Source organism: Mauremys mutica, chromosome 6 (assembly GCF_020497125.1).
Source record: "Mauremys mutica isolate MM-2020 ecotype Southern chromosome 6, ASM2049712v1, whole genome shotgun sequence".
NCBI classification, from domain to species: Eukaryota; Metazoa; Chordata; order Testudines; family Geoemydidae; genus Mauremys; species Mauremys mutica.
In genome coordinates this window covers 14,278,533-14,292,063 of record NC_059077.1, presented here as the reverse complement: position 1 = coordinate 14,292,063, position 13,531 = coordinate 14,278,533, and the positions used below count along the sequence as shown (strand labels likewise).

Sequence of the window (13,531 nt, the reverse complement as noted above, 5' to 3'; positions counted from 1 at the left end):
TTGGAAACCCGATGTGGCCCTCAGGTAAAAAGTTTGCCCGCCTCTGGGCTAGGCAGTAGAACAGCTGAAAAGGATCTGGGGGTTACAGTGGATCACAGATTGAATGAGTCAACAATGTGATGCAGTTGCGAAAAAGGCTAATTTCATTCTGGGGTATATTAACAGGCGTATCATATGTAAGTCATGGAAGGTAACTGTCCTGTTCTACTTGGCACTGGAGCCTCAGCTGGAGTATGGTGTCCAGTTGCGGGTGCCACGCTTTAGGAAAGATGTGGACAAATTGGAGAGAGTCCAGAGGAAAGCCATAAAAATGATAAAAAGTTTAGAAACCCTAACCTAGGAGGAAAGGTTAAATACACTGGGCATGTTTAATCTTCAGAGAAGAAAACGGAGAGGGGACCTGATAACAAGTCTTCAAATATGTTAAGGATGGTATAAAATGGACTGTAATCAATTGTTCTCTGTATCCACTGAAGTTGGATAATAAGTAATGGGTTTAATCTGCAGCATGGGAGATTTAGGTTAGATATTATGAAAAAAATGTCAACTATAAGGATAGCTAAGTAGGTTATCAATGGAGTTTGTGGAACTCTCTTCCACTGGAGGTTTTTAAGAACAGGTCAGACAAACACCTATCAGGGATGCTCTAGTTTGACTTGGTCCCACCTCAGCACAAGGGGCCGAACTCGGTGGCCTGTCAAGATCCTTTCCAGCCCTACATTACTATGATTAACATCACATGGGGGAACGTTGTCTTGTGTGTGTCATAATATTGTCTAGTGTGCGTCACTTGTGACACACTGGGGAGTGTGTGCTAAACATCCCCCTCTGTGCTGATGCAGAGAGGATATGAATTGCTACAGGCCCCAGCTGGGCAGCATTACCCGTCATGCTTTTAGCTCTAAAGGTCCCTGGTTCAATTCCCAGAACCTATCATGATACCGACACACTGGGAATTGAACCAGGGACCTTCAGAGCTAAAAGCATGACGGGTAAAGCTGGCCAGCTGGGGCCTGTAGCAATTCATATCCTTTCTGCATCAGCACAGAGGGGGATGTTTAGCGCACATTCCCCAGTGTGTCATACTTGCGACACACACTAGACAATATTCTCGGTTGGGGTCACTAGGCGGATAGGGCTTCTAGGTTCTCCTACCCTATAATAATGACTCATTTAATTTCTGTGCCTCAGTTTACTCATCTTTCCACTCACAGCGGTGTTGTTATGAGCTTAATGTTTACAACGTGCCCTGGCACACACAGACGAAAGTTGCTATGTAAGTACAAAATAATTACTCTTAGCACTTCCCTTTTTTTGCGATTGTGTTTGTTTCAAGAGCAGAATTTATCTTGGGCCATAGATTGCTTTTCCTAAGAATGTCTTCTACAAGCAGCAGAAGACATAAAAGCTTTTAAATTGGCTGGAGAAAAGTTCTCTTCAACATTTAGATAATATTTTAACACTTTAGCTTATTTTTGCATTTGCAAATCTGAGGCTTCTGCCAAAGTCATTAAAGGTCGATGTCCCACCATGCTTTCTATCTATTCCCCATCTCATTTAAATGATGGAAGGCAGTGTTGTCTAGTGGATAGTGCATTGGCCTAGGAGACCTGGGTTCTGATCTTATCACTGCCACAAACTTGCTGTGTGACCTCGAGTAAGTCTCTTCATTTATTTGTGCCTGTTTTCCCTCCCATCTTTTGTCTGCCTTGACTATTTAGACCAGGGGTGGGCAAACTTTTTGGCCCAAGGGCCACATCCGGGAATAGAAATTGTATGGCGGGCCATGAATGCTCACAAAATTGGGGTTGGAGTGAGGGAGGCAGTGCGGGTTCTGGTTGGGGGTGTGGGTTCTGGGGTGGGGCTGAGGAGTTTGGGGTGTAGGAGGGTGCTCTGAGCTGGGACCGAGGGGTTTGGAGGGTGGGAGGGGGATCTGGGCTGGGACAGGGGGTTGGGGTGTGGGGAGAGGATCAGGGTGCAGGCTCCCAGTGGTGCTTACCTCAAGTGGCTCCCGGAAGAAGCAGCATGTCCCTTCTCTGGCTCCTACATGGAGGCTTGGCCAGGTGGCTCTGCACGCTGTCCTGTCCGCAGGCACCGCCCCTGCAGCTCCCATTGCAGCGGCAGAGGAGGCCATTGGAGCGTGTAGGAGCTGGAGCCGCATGGAGCAGGCCCTGACCCTGCTCCCCAGCTGGAGTGCCAGAGCGGAGCCATGCTGTGGCTTCTGGGAGCCATCTGGTGCAGCCCCTGACCCTGCTCCCTGGCTGGAGCAGGGCAAGCTCCAGACCTCACTCCCCAGCGAGAGCTCGTGGGCTGGCTTAAAAAGTAGTTTGCCCACCCCTGATTTAGACTGTAGATTCCTCAGGGCAGGCATTGTCTCTTCTGGTAAACCACATGGCTTTATACAACACCTGTCATGATACAGCCCTGCTCTCAGTTGGGGTCGCTAGGTGCTATTTTAATATAAACAACACCACCACCTCACTCTTTTGCTTTCCTCAGGCTGCCCTCCGTGAGATGGTTCTGCGTGTCCTAGTCCCCTGGGGTTGGAGTTGGCCATTATTTACCTTTCAGAACTCTAACACTTTTTGTACTTCTGGATTTTGCACAGTTGGTGTCCTTAAGGATGGGGTCTCGGGACTCTGAGCTTTAATTCAAAGGGCTGTGCAGGATGGAAGGATCCAAAAGCCCATGCCAGAACAGAATAATTCAAAGGGACAGACGAGGGGCAAATGTTAATAATTGAAAAGAAAGAATGAATAACCAAGGACACCATCAGAATTGTAACTCAACAGCTTAGCTCATACACGGCTGAGAAAATGAGGCATTACCTCCCTGAGGCAGGTATAAATGGGACAGACAAGGACTCGGAAGGGCTCCCCAGTGTTGCTCCTCATGGTGCCAAAGACTTCGCAGAGGAAGGTGATGAACCCCAGCCAGCGCTCCACGTCGCGCTGCTGCAGCTCCTCCCGCATTGTGAAATCTTTCTGCAAGGGGGACAGACAACAGGCGGCATCAGCAAAACCACAACTCACTGGAAGAGGCAACGGCTGTCTAGGGAGGGAATTAAGAAAAGAGGAAATTGAAACTAGAGGGAGAGAGACAGTCTGACTGTCACTTTAGTAATGAGCATGCAGATTACTCAGTGTAAGTGCAGTGGCTGAAATTTCAACACAGTATAAAGCAGGTATTGTAGAAATATCATCAGCAGCTGCACAATGCAATAGAAACAACTTCCCTTTGGCCTTTCTGCCTTTTGTAACATATGTGAGTATTCAATTCAATATGCAAAAAAGTGGGGCTGGTTTAACGGGTGTGGCAAACACAAAAGGCACATGAGCCGTGCAGGCAGCACACACACTTCCTGGTTTTTCTGCTGAAGGGAACTCATGTCACCACAGGTAAGTTCAGTCTGTCTACACTTCTCTCAAAATCAGCACCCAAAGGGACCACGTTGTCCCCTGTGCTAAGACCAGGGCTTCCCTGGGCCGCTGGTGATTCTTGGCTGCTGCAACTGTTCCTTGGCACCCTGTAAATTACAGCAGGGGACTGGCCCACTGCCCACCTGGATGAGGACCAGGAGAGTACAATGTTGGCATTAAAAAGTCACCCTCTCCTGTGCTATACTGTTGCCACAATGAAGGATTGTGGGAATTATGCAACTCCAGAAGCAAGGTCAAGATCAGATGCACAGCGAGTTATGTCTCTCTCCACTGGCCCTCTACTCTAATCCACAGACAAAAGTGGTGGCTGCCAAAGGAAAGAAAGTAAGAACATAAACAGGTGAGGGACAGGGGAAGAAAAGAATTACAGAGAAAATACAATAAAACAGAATCTTCATCTTTTTAAACAAGAAATTTGGTACTTTACTTTTACAGGGACCAAATAAAAATTATGATGCTATAATCCAAGTGTATATAGTGCTAAGGACAAGGGGATGTTTCCTCAATCCCTTTTTGATGTTACAGCAGCTTGTTTCAAGAAATATCACAACAGCCTGCTAATTTCCACTCTTAATTACCTTTCCTTATGGTTATAATTTAGTCAACATAATGCAGAGAAAAATTACAGAACAAGTTCATTCTCGAGTATAACATAAAAAAACTACAGGTGAAGTGTGTGTTCAATGTGTGTTGCCTAATATATGAAATTCAGCAACTAAAATGATAATTATTTAAGTATCTTTTCTACATCATCTTATTCCTATTGACTAAAACTAAAAAGGATACATTGTTGCACCCAATGAGCTAATCTGCACCTGCACAGTGTGGAGACAGCCGTGCAGAAGAGCCACTGGCGAGAAGAGTACTGGTTTATAAACTGTGTGAAATACTGGTGTTTAAATGCATGTAAGTGAAGCAGTTGCTGAAGAAACCCAAGTAAGAGATTTGTGATTTATTTTATTATGCAACAATAATAACATAAGAACATAAGAATGGCCGTACCGGGTCAGACCAAAGGTCCATCTAGCCCAGTATCTGTCTACTGACAGTGGCCAATGCCAGGTGCCCCAGAGGGAGTGAACCTAACAGGCAATGATCAAGTGATCTCTCTCCTGCCATCCATCTCCATCCTCTGACGAACAGAGGCTAGGGACACCATTCTTACCCATCCTGGCTAATAGCCATTAATGGACTTAACCACCATGAATTTATCCAGTTCTCTTTTAAATGCTGTTATAGTCCTAGCCTTCACAACCTCCTCAGGTAAGGAGTTCCACAAGTTGACTGTGCGCTGCGTGAAGAAGAACTTCCTTTTATTTGTTTTAAACCTGCTGCCTATTAATTTCATTTGGTGACCCCTAGTTCTTGTATTATGGGAATAAGTAAATAACTTTTCCTTATCCACTTTCTCGACATCACTCATGATTTTATATACCTCTATCATATCCCCCCTTAGTCTTCTCTTTTCCAAACTGAAGAGTCCTAGTCTCTTTAATCTTTCCTCGTATGGGACCCTCTCCAAACCCCTATTCATTTTAGTTGCCCTTTTCTGAACCTTTGTGCAATATGTGCAAAAGACTCCAGAGATGTCAATCAGTGCCCTCCTAATGCTCAAAAGTGAGCCACCAAGAGACTGATGAGCCCTCTATAGCAGGGGTGGGCATACTACGGCCCGGGGGGCATATCTGGCCCTCCAGACGTTTTAATCTGGCCCTTGAGCTCCCAGCCGGGGAGCGGGGTCAGGAGCTTGTCCCACTCTGCGTGGGTCCTGGAAGCAGTGGCATGTCCCTCCTCCGGCTCCTAGGCATAGGGTCAGCCAGGGGGTTCTGCAGGATGCCCCCGCCCCAAGCACCGCACCTGCAGCTCGGGCAGCGCACAAAGCTGCCTGGCCGTGTCTCCGCGTAGGAGCCAGAGAAGGGACATGCCACTACTTCTGGGAGCTGCTTGAGGTAAGTGCTGCCTGAAGCCTGCACCCCGACCCCCTCCCGCATCCCTACCCCTTGCCCCAACAACCCCCTCCCGCCCTCTGAACCCCTTGGTCCCAGCCCAGAGCACCCTCCTGCACCCTAACTCCCTCATTTCCAGTTGCACCCCAGACCCCGCATCCCCAGCTGGAGCCCTCACCTCTTACTGTACTCCAACCCCCAATTTCGTGAGCATTTGTGGCTCACCCATCCCTGCTCTATAGCCTTGGTTCTTTCATCTCAGGCAGCAGAGGCTAATTCATTAATATCCAGAGATTCCCAGGTTCAATCTCCACTGCCAACAACCCATCCAGAAGTGTCAGTGTTACAGAAAGTACCACTTTCTGTTGGTCCTAGGTCTCTTCCAGTTCTTCAGCACCTAGGAATACTCCTACATCACAGTCCTTGTAGGAAAGGATATTTTTGAAGGGTGCCATTCACTTGAGGTTATTTAATGGCTTGTTCTGGAGCTTTCACTCAACTTTTAGTTTAAAAAATATATCGACAGAACAAAAATATCAATGTGATTATTGAGCTATTAAAAATAAAAACACTCTAGCATTTGGCCACATGCTTGGACATCTTAACCTCTTCCCTTTGGGACTGGATCACTCCACTAGCCCTCCTTTCTCCACTGTGTTCACATTCTGTCCAGAAGGAAGAGGTAAGTTAAAGCACGGTTCAGATTGCATCTCTGAGCACTCGTAATGCTTTCAGCTTTGTGCTGAGGTAGAGGGGTTTCTTTGATTTTCTTAGCTTTCAATGCTTCCACCTGCAAGCAGGTGTGGCCTGTCCATATAGGCGAACTAGGCAGTTGCCTAGGGCGCCAAATTAGAAGGAAAAAAAATCAAATAAAAAGAAAAATGATAAAAGATGAAAAAAAACCCAAATAAAATAACAAAGATGTCATTATTTCAATTCCCGTTGCGCGTACGGAGGGAATATGAATTATTATTCATTTCTCGACATTTCTGAGAATTTATTAATATGTGAAATCTTGTATTTACTGCAAAAATAAATAATATTTTAGTGGGTTTTTTTTTTCAATTTGTGACGGAGGGTCAAGATGACCCACTCTGCAATTTTGATAAGCAATAACTCAGCCACAATGTAACACATCCGCCAGCAGCAAGAGCTGAAATGCTAGTGACACATAACTCGAATATACAGCAAGGTCGCATAGCCGGAAATTCATGTAAAGCAGACATATCGCGAGTCGATACATATCAAACAGTCATTTTAACACACGCTGCAGATAGATGGTTAAGAACTGAGCGAATACTGTGGAAAATTGTGTTTCTTGGTGCCAAAGAATAAAGAATAACATCTTTCAGCATTATAAATCCAAAATGTGAGTATCTTAAGTGTTATTAAACCTTAGTGTTATTATCGGGCTGTATAATTATTAACTTTTCTTTGTTATAACTGGTTCACATGTAATAAATAAGGTCCATAAAAGAAAAGTAACAGTGTTAACGCTTAATAGACTATGAAAGTGATGATGTCACACTCCAAGTGGGTAACCTTGAGGATGGGGATTACTTTCCAAACAACCGGTGTCGGGTTATGTCAAAAAAGGTAATTTTGTTTCCATGTAAATGCGGTAACTAACTGTTTTAATAGGTAAGTGAGTGTCTGTTACTGATCACTGAACCTTTAAGCAGTGAAAAGACGTGTTGGGATGACTGCAATGTGATTTAAATCGCCAACCATGTGGTGGGTGTGTCAGCCATCTTTAACGCTGTAATGCTTGCAGTTGGAAGCACAGTACATAACAATATTCAAATGCCCCATGGCAGAAAGAGGAAAAAGAAAACCCTCAGGAGCTGAGTATAGTAAATGAAAGGCTGAGAAGGAAAAGAACCAAGCAAAACAGCAAGGATCCTTCCTGAAATATCTTCTCTTTAATTCAAATAAAGATGGAAGCAGTTCACAGCATCCAGATGAAGGAATTTTACTTGGAGAGGAGGTTAGCTCACATCTGCTTGGAAGCAGTTTGGAACATCAAGATGAAGGTATATTATTTCGAGATGCGGGTAACTCACATCTAGAAAAAAGCAGTTTGGAAACTCAAGATGATGGAAACTTACTTCTAGATGAAGGCAGCTCACAGCATCCAACTGATATGGAAGTGGGGAAAATGTATTCACCTTCAGAGACATATGCAGAAATTGAAGTTGTCGCAACCTTAACTCATGCTCAAACATGGCGTCTGTATGGCCAATTGTCGGTCAAAGGATCACATTGGTACCGTGTGCAACACCGTAGTGCGGTGTGCAACATTATAGTGCCGTGTGCCTATTCCCGAATCTTCTATCTGGTCAATTGTGGGTCAAGTTGGTGCCGTGTGCTACAATACCAGCGTGTCGTGTGCAAAAGAGTAGTGTGCCGGGTGCAGCTCCTGTTGACGTAGAGGGCTCCAGCTCGGAACCTGGAGGGCGAAGGAGCTAGGGACCAATTAGACGCTGACACAAGTAAGAGTCTTCGAATAAAACTGTATCTCGCGCCAAAAACGGCAGGAGTGCCCGCGTGTTAGCTGGAAGGCCTGATCACCCTTTCAGCCAGGGTCTCCTCCGGATTTTGCCGGCTCGTGTCGTGTCGTGTTAGGATTCCTTCCCCTCAATTCGTCATGCACTCTGTGTCTGTACTGCTGGTCAGCTGCGCCTAGAGTGTGGTATATGCATTTTAATTTCTGTAAACACTTTGTTTGCTTAGCCTCTTCCTTTTTTTCCCCCTTATTTGGTGCAAAGTTGTGTATACAGTATATGAGAATCAAATTGTTGTATTGATTACTGTTGTGGTTAGTTGGTGTATTTCACAACATTCGGTTAATGCGTGCACAGTTTACTCAGTTTGCGTGTCTATTTCGGATTTTACTGAGCGGTTGATCATAGATCGTTTAGTTCTTGTTGTTAGATGCAAATAGACTGTTTTCAAGTTGTGTGTGGTTTATCTTGATAGTATTTCTAGTTGATAAATTACCTTCCCCCGGCCCAAGTTGTAACTTATCCCTTGTTAATAAACGGCCACGTGGTTTGAAATTTCAATCTGTCACGTTTTGATTTTCCTCTCTCAATTAAATACTTGCTCGAACCTGCGTTTTGTCTTGGTTAGAAGTAAATGAAGTAGAAGGAAAAAAGGACGAGGAAGTTACAAACAAGTTACAGTATGGGGGACCCAGCTTCATGGCCCAGATGTGATGATAGTGTGAGGCAAATTCTCGTGGAACATGGACCCGAATAAGTTCATGAATTTCCCTTCCCTAAGGATGGAAATAAAAGAAAATTCTCTACTCAGCATTAAAAGAGGAAATTCATTAATGGGAAGAAATTCATCGGACTCTGTTTTGCTTATGCGGCAAGTTGTTTAGAAATCAAGCAGTTGGTACATCACTTAATGAAAATGGTTCGAAGGACTGGAAAAACGTATCTTCAATTCTCTCTTCACATGAAAGTAGTACAGAACATTTAGAATGTTTTCAAAATTGGAAAGACCTTGAATTACGAAGTGAAAAAAGGAAAAACTACCAATGAAGAAAATGTACGCAGGATCAAGGAAAAAGAAGAATATTGGCAACAAATATTAGAGCGTCTGATTGCTTTAGTGAGAGTTCTCGGTGGGCAAAATTTAGCATTCCGCGGTCGTGGTAGAAATGAAAAATTATACACTCCGGGTAATGCAAACTTTTAAAAATTTGTTGAATACCTAGCTTTGTTTGATCCAGCCATGAAGGAGCATCTATGTAAAATAACTGATCATGAAACATAGGTTCATTACTTAGGAAAAAATATGCAGAATGAACTGATTCAAATTCTAGCAAATGCCAATAAAAGAAAATTGTAGAAGCTGCCCATTCTGCAAAATACTTTTCAATAATACTGGACTGTATACCAGATGTGAGTCGTGTTGAACAAAAGACGATGATCATTCGTTTTGTGGATATGGAAAAGTCTGCAGATGAAGATAATTTTGAAGTGCTCATAAAGGAACATTTTTTGGGTTTTGTACCACTGAAGGAGACGACTGGAGCATTTATGACTGAAACTATTCTACAAGAGCTTGAAACAATGTCATTATGTGTTGAAAACTTAGGTGGCCAAGGCTATGATAGTGGGAGTAATACGGAGGGTAAAGACAATGGTGTGCAAAGGAGAATGATGGAAATCAATCCTAGGGCCTTTTTTGTTCCTTGCAGTGTGCATTCTCTGAATCTGGTTGTCAATGATGCTGCTAGACGCTGTTTGGAGGCAAGCAGCTTCTTTGACCTGGTGCAACGTGTTTTTCTCAGGCTCAACACACTGTTGAGAGATTCTGATTCACCATGTGACTTCTCTAACTGCGAAACCACTTAGTCGGACAACATGGGAGAGTAGCATTGATGCTTTGAAGCCTCTTCGCTATGAACTTGGAAACATTTATGACGCCCTAACTGAAATTTCTAATGATAACCTTTACTGGATCATCTGGCAATACGGCACGTTCAGATGCAGAAGCTCTTGCAAATAGCCATTCCAAGTTCAAATTTGTGATTTCACTCATTTTGTGGTATAATATCTTTTTGGAATTAACCACAGCTTCAGGAAAAGAACTGGAACATACATTCTGCTATTCAAAAACTGCAGCAAACTAAAAATATTCTGGAGGAATTCAGAAGTGATGAAGGGTTCAAAAGAACACTGGTAGATTCTCTCAAGCTTGCTGAAGAAATAGACTTTCCAGCAGAATTTGAACCAGAGCTAGTTTGCATTCTGCAAAAGAAACAGCAGTTTTCATATCAAGGACGAGACACACCCATTCAGAACCCAAAACAAAGGTTCAAAGTGAACTTCTGCTTTGCAGTCCTTGATATTGCTATTCACTCGGTGGACAAAAGATTTCAACAGATGCAGCAGCTAGAGTCAGTATTTTGCTTTCAATATGATATCCACAGTTTGCAAAAGAAAACAGCAAAACAGATAAGAGAATTTTGTATAAAACTGGAGTCGGCATTGACTCATGAACATTCAAAAGGCATTGATGCTACAGATTTGTGTAGTGAGCTTCAGGCTTTTTTCAAGACGACTGAAGAAACATTCCACTCCTGAAGAAGTACTGAAGTTTGTTTGTGAAAGTAAATTCACAGACAGTTTTCCAAACATTTGTATAGCTCTATGCATTCTTTTAACTTTGCCAGTTTCCGCAGCCAGTGGGGAACGTAGCTTCTCAAAGTTAAAATTGATAAAAACATATCTGTGTTCAACAATGGTGCAAGAGAGACTTGTTGGACTTGCCACAATGTCAATAGAGCATGAAATATCTGCAAAACTGGATCTAAAAGGACTAGTGACTGAATTTTCAAAACGTAAAGCAAGAAAAGTCATGTTTTAAGAGCACAGAGTGTTTTTCATTCGGAGTGTTTTGTAAACACAGGTTAAAGTTCATTGAAGAGTTTTCTTATTTCTTTCTATATTGGATGTGGTGGTAATGGCAGTTAAAGCAGGATGGCATAATGGATGATTTTGGATTTGTAATAATAAAAAATATAATTAACATTTTTAATGCATTTTTATTTGAAATCAGACAGAAATATCATCTAGCTGTCGTGTACAAATCTATTCTCAAAATATCGTGTCTCTATTTTATCTGATCTCAGAAACGTTGCTCGGACAGACGGACGGACAAACCGAATAATTAAGCCTCTGTTTAAAAAAAAAATGCTTAAAACACATTAAAAGGAAAAAAGGGGCAAAATGTTTCCCCGTTTACCAAAAACCTCAGCCTAGATCTGCCGTTGGGGTTTGGGGGTGTGGGTGCCCCCTGCATGGCTCGCCTAGGGTGCCAGTTGCCGGCAGCTAGTCTAGGGTCGCCCCTTTCTCAAGACAGCTCCAGTTCCATGGAGACAGACACCTTCTCATCGCCTGAGGTTCCTCTGCCAGCACCTGACATCTCTCTATCCCGTTAAAGGCACATCCCTGTGGTATGAGGATGAGTCGCACAGCAGTAGGAATGGCTCTATTCTCCTCAGCCTGAGGTTCACCTGTGGGCTCCCTGAGAAATGGCTCTACTTTCACGTGGGGTTTGCACTTCCTAGCTGCACTGTGCCTTTGGTGTAGCGGAGGAAGGCTCCTCGGACTCTCATCATCTCCTTACACAGCCAAGCAGTGCTAGTCACAATCCGACCTTCGGCATTTTGCTGCAGGATCTCACACACCCTCCACCAATCCCAATGTCTTCCCCTCCAAATCCTGAGGCTTCCATTTAAACCCCAGTTTCCTGCCTGACAATGTTTACTGAGGCACTGCTATTTCCTGCATGGAACCACATCAATCCAGTTTGAAAGCCATTTAGTGTCTAAAGAGTCCCAAGGCATTCTGGGAAATTCTTAGCCGCTTGGGATAACCACATGAGCTCTGGCATGGTGTTTTAGATCGCAAAGCCAAAAACGGCTCCATGCAAGCATGGGAGAAAAAGAGACATGTATATATTCAACTCCCCTGCGGATTCACCTTGAGAAATGCAATGGGCTCGTGCACAAACTCGGTTTTGTATTCTTAAACTTCCTTAAGAAGGCAGTCCTTCTATCATCCCTAAAAACCTATCATAAAAAACCCAGGCTGGGATAACTTACAGTTTAAATAAGAAGTTCTGGGAGATTTATGTCTTGATCGTGTCCGGAGAGGTGGGTTTGTTGCCAGCTCAAACACTTCAAGCTGAAAATACACCTTTCCTTATTTACTGTAAGTAATTCATAGCAGATTATTGGGAATCTGCAGGGAGAGTTAGGATGCAGTTTTGGAACTGTGCAGAGAACACATAAAGGACATTGCACCACACGCTCTTCCTTCAAATTCCTGCTTAACACACATTCCCCTTCAGCAAAGCCTTCCCGAGAAATGCCTCCAAAGAAATTCATTTTAAAAATACAAACATCTGCCCTGCTTTGAGATTCACCCTGACTACCACTGGATGGATCTGAACTGTAATATCTATCTTTTTAGACTGGAAGTTCTGTGAAGCAGAAACATCTTTTCTTCTTTATCAGCGACACAAAAATCATGGGGCCAGTGCTAAAATATTTTGGTCATAAACTTCCTTTGATTCATAGCAGAATGTCACTGGGACAACTAAGCAAAGATGGAGAGGGTTTAAGCACTGGACTGGGACTAAGGAGACCTGAATGCCATTCTCAGCTCTGTCACTGCCTGCTGGGTGACCTTGGGCAAGTCACCTCACCTCTGTGTGCCTCAGTTTCTCCATCTGTAGGATGGGGATGATAATAATACTGCTCTCCTTTGTAAAGCACTTTGAAATCTATGGATAAGAGCTAGGGCTGATGATGAAGACCAAGGGTAGATTAAGGCCCTTCCGAAGTAAATAATCAATCATCATCTGGCAACACAAGCAGAAGCTGCAGTTGCTCATGGTGAACAAGGAACCATCTACAAAATGATGTGGCTTATCTGTGGTAAACGGCAGACACCAACAAACAAACACTCTCATCAGGAACAAACAAGGCCATCTACTAACAACCGAAAAAGAACAAGAAATGCGCTGGACAGAGCATTTCAAAGAACTGCTGAACAGGAAGCCACCTAAAGAGGAAGCAAACGTCCAGGAGGTAGAAGGAGATCTTGATATCAACACAGACACCCCAACTAAGGACGAGATCATTCAAGCCATCAAATCCTTAAAAAATGGGAAAGCTCCTGCGAGGATAACTTGAATGCAGAATTGTTCAAGGTAAATCCTAAATTAGAAGCATCTATCGTGGCCCCTCTGTTTACATCAGTCTGAGAAAGGGAAAAAGTGCCAGATGAGTGGACCAATGGGGTTATAATGAAGATACCAAAGAAAGGAACTCTCAGTGATTGCAGTAATTGGCGTGGTATCACACTTATCTGTGTGAAGCAGAGTACTGTGTAAGATCATAGTTCAGTGTATATCAGAGGCAGCTGATAGCGTTCTCAGAAAAGAGCAAGCTGATTTTCGGAAAGGGCGTGAATGCACAGACCAGATCTTCATTCTACGAAACATAATAGAACAGTGCTTAGAATGGCAACGGCAACGCTACATACATTTCATAGCCTTTGAGAAGGCTTTTGATAGCATTCACAGGACCAGCCTGTGGCGTATTCTGCGGGAATATGG

General features: G+C 43.6%; 1 protein-coding gene across 11 annotated transcripts in view; it reads right to left on the bottom strand.

The window, feature by feature from the left end:
- CTIF (cap binding complex dependent translation initiation factor) overlaps positions 1-13,531 on the bottom strand; it is a 351,966-nt gene that overhangs the window by 59,561 nt on the left and 278,874 nt on the right. For 10 of the 11 annotated variants that reach the window (XM_045021185.1, XM_045021187.1, XM_045021182.1 and 7 more), the window contains one exon: positions 2,829-2,984. The exons of the other annotated variant lie outside the window; for it this stretch is intronic. In XM_045021185.1, the coding sequence (XP_044877120.1) occupies positions 2,829-2,984 (156 nt within the window). The remainder of the gene's footprint in view (positions 1-2,828; positions 2,985-13,531) is intronic. 11 annotated transcript variants of the gene reach the window in all.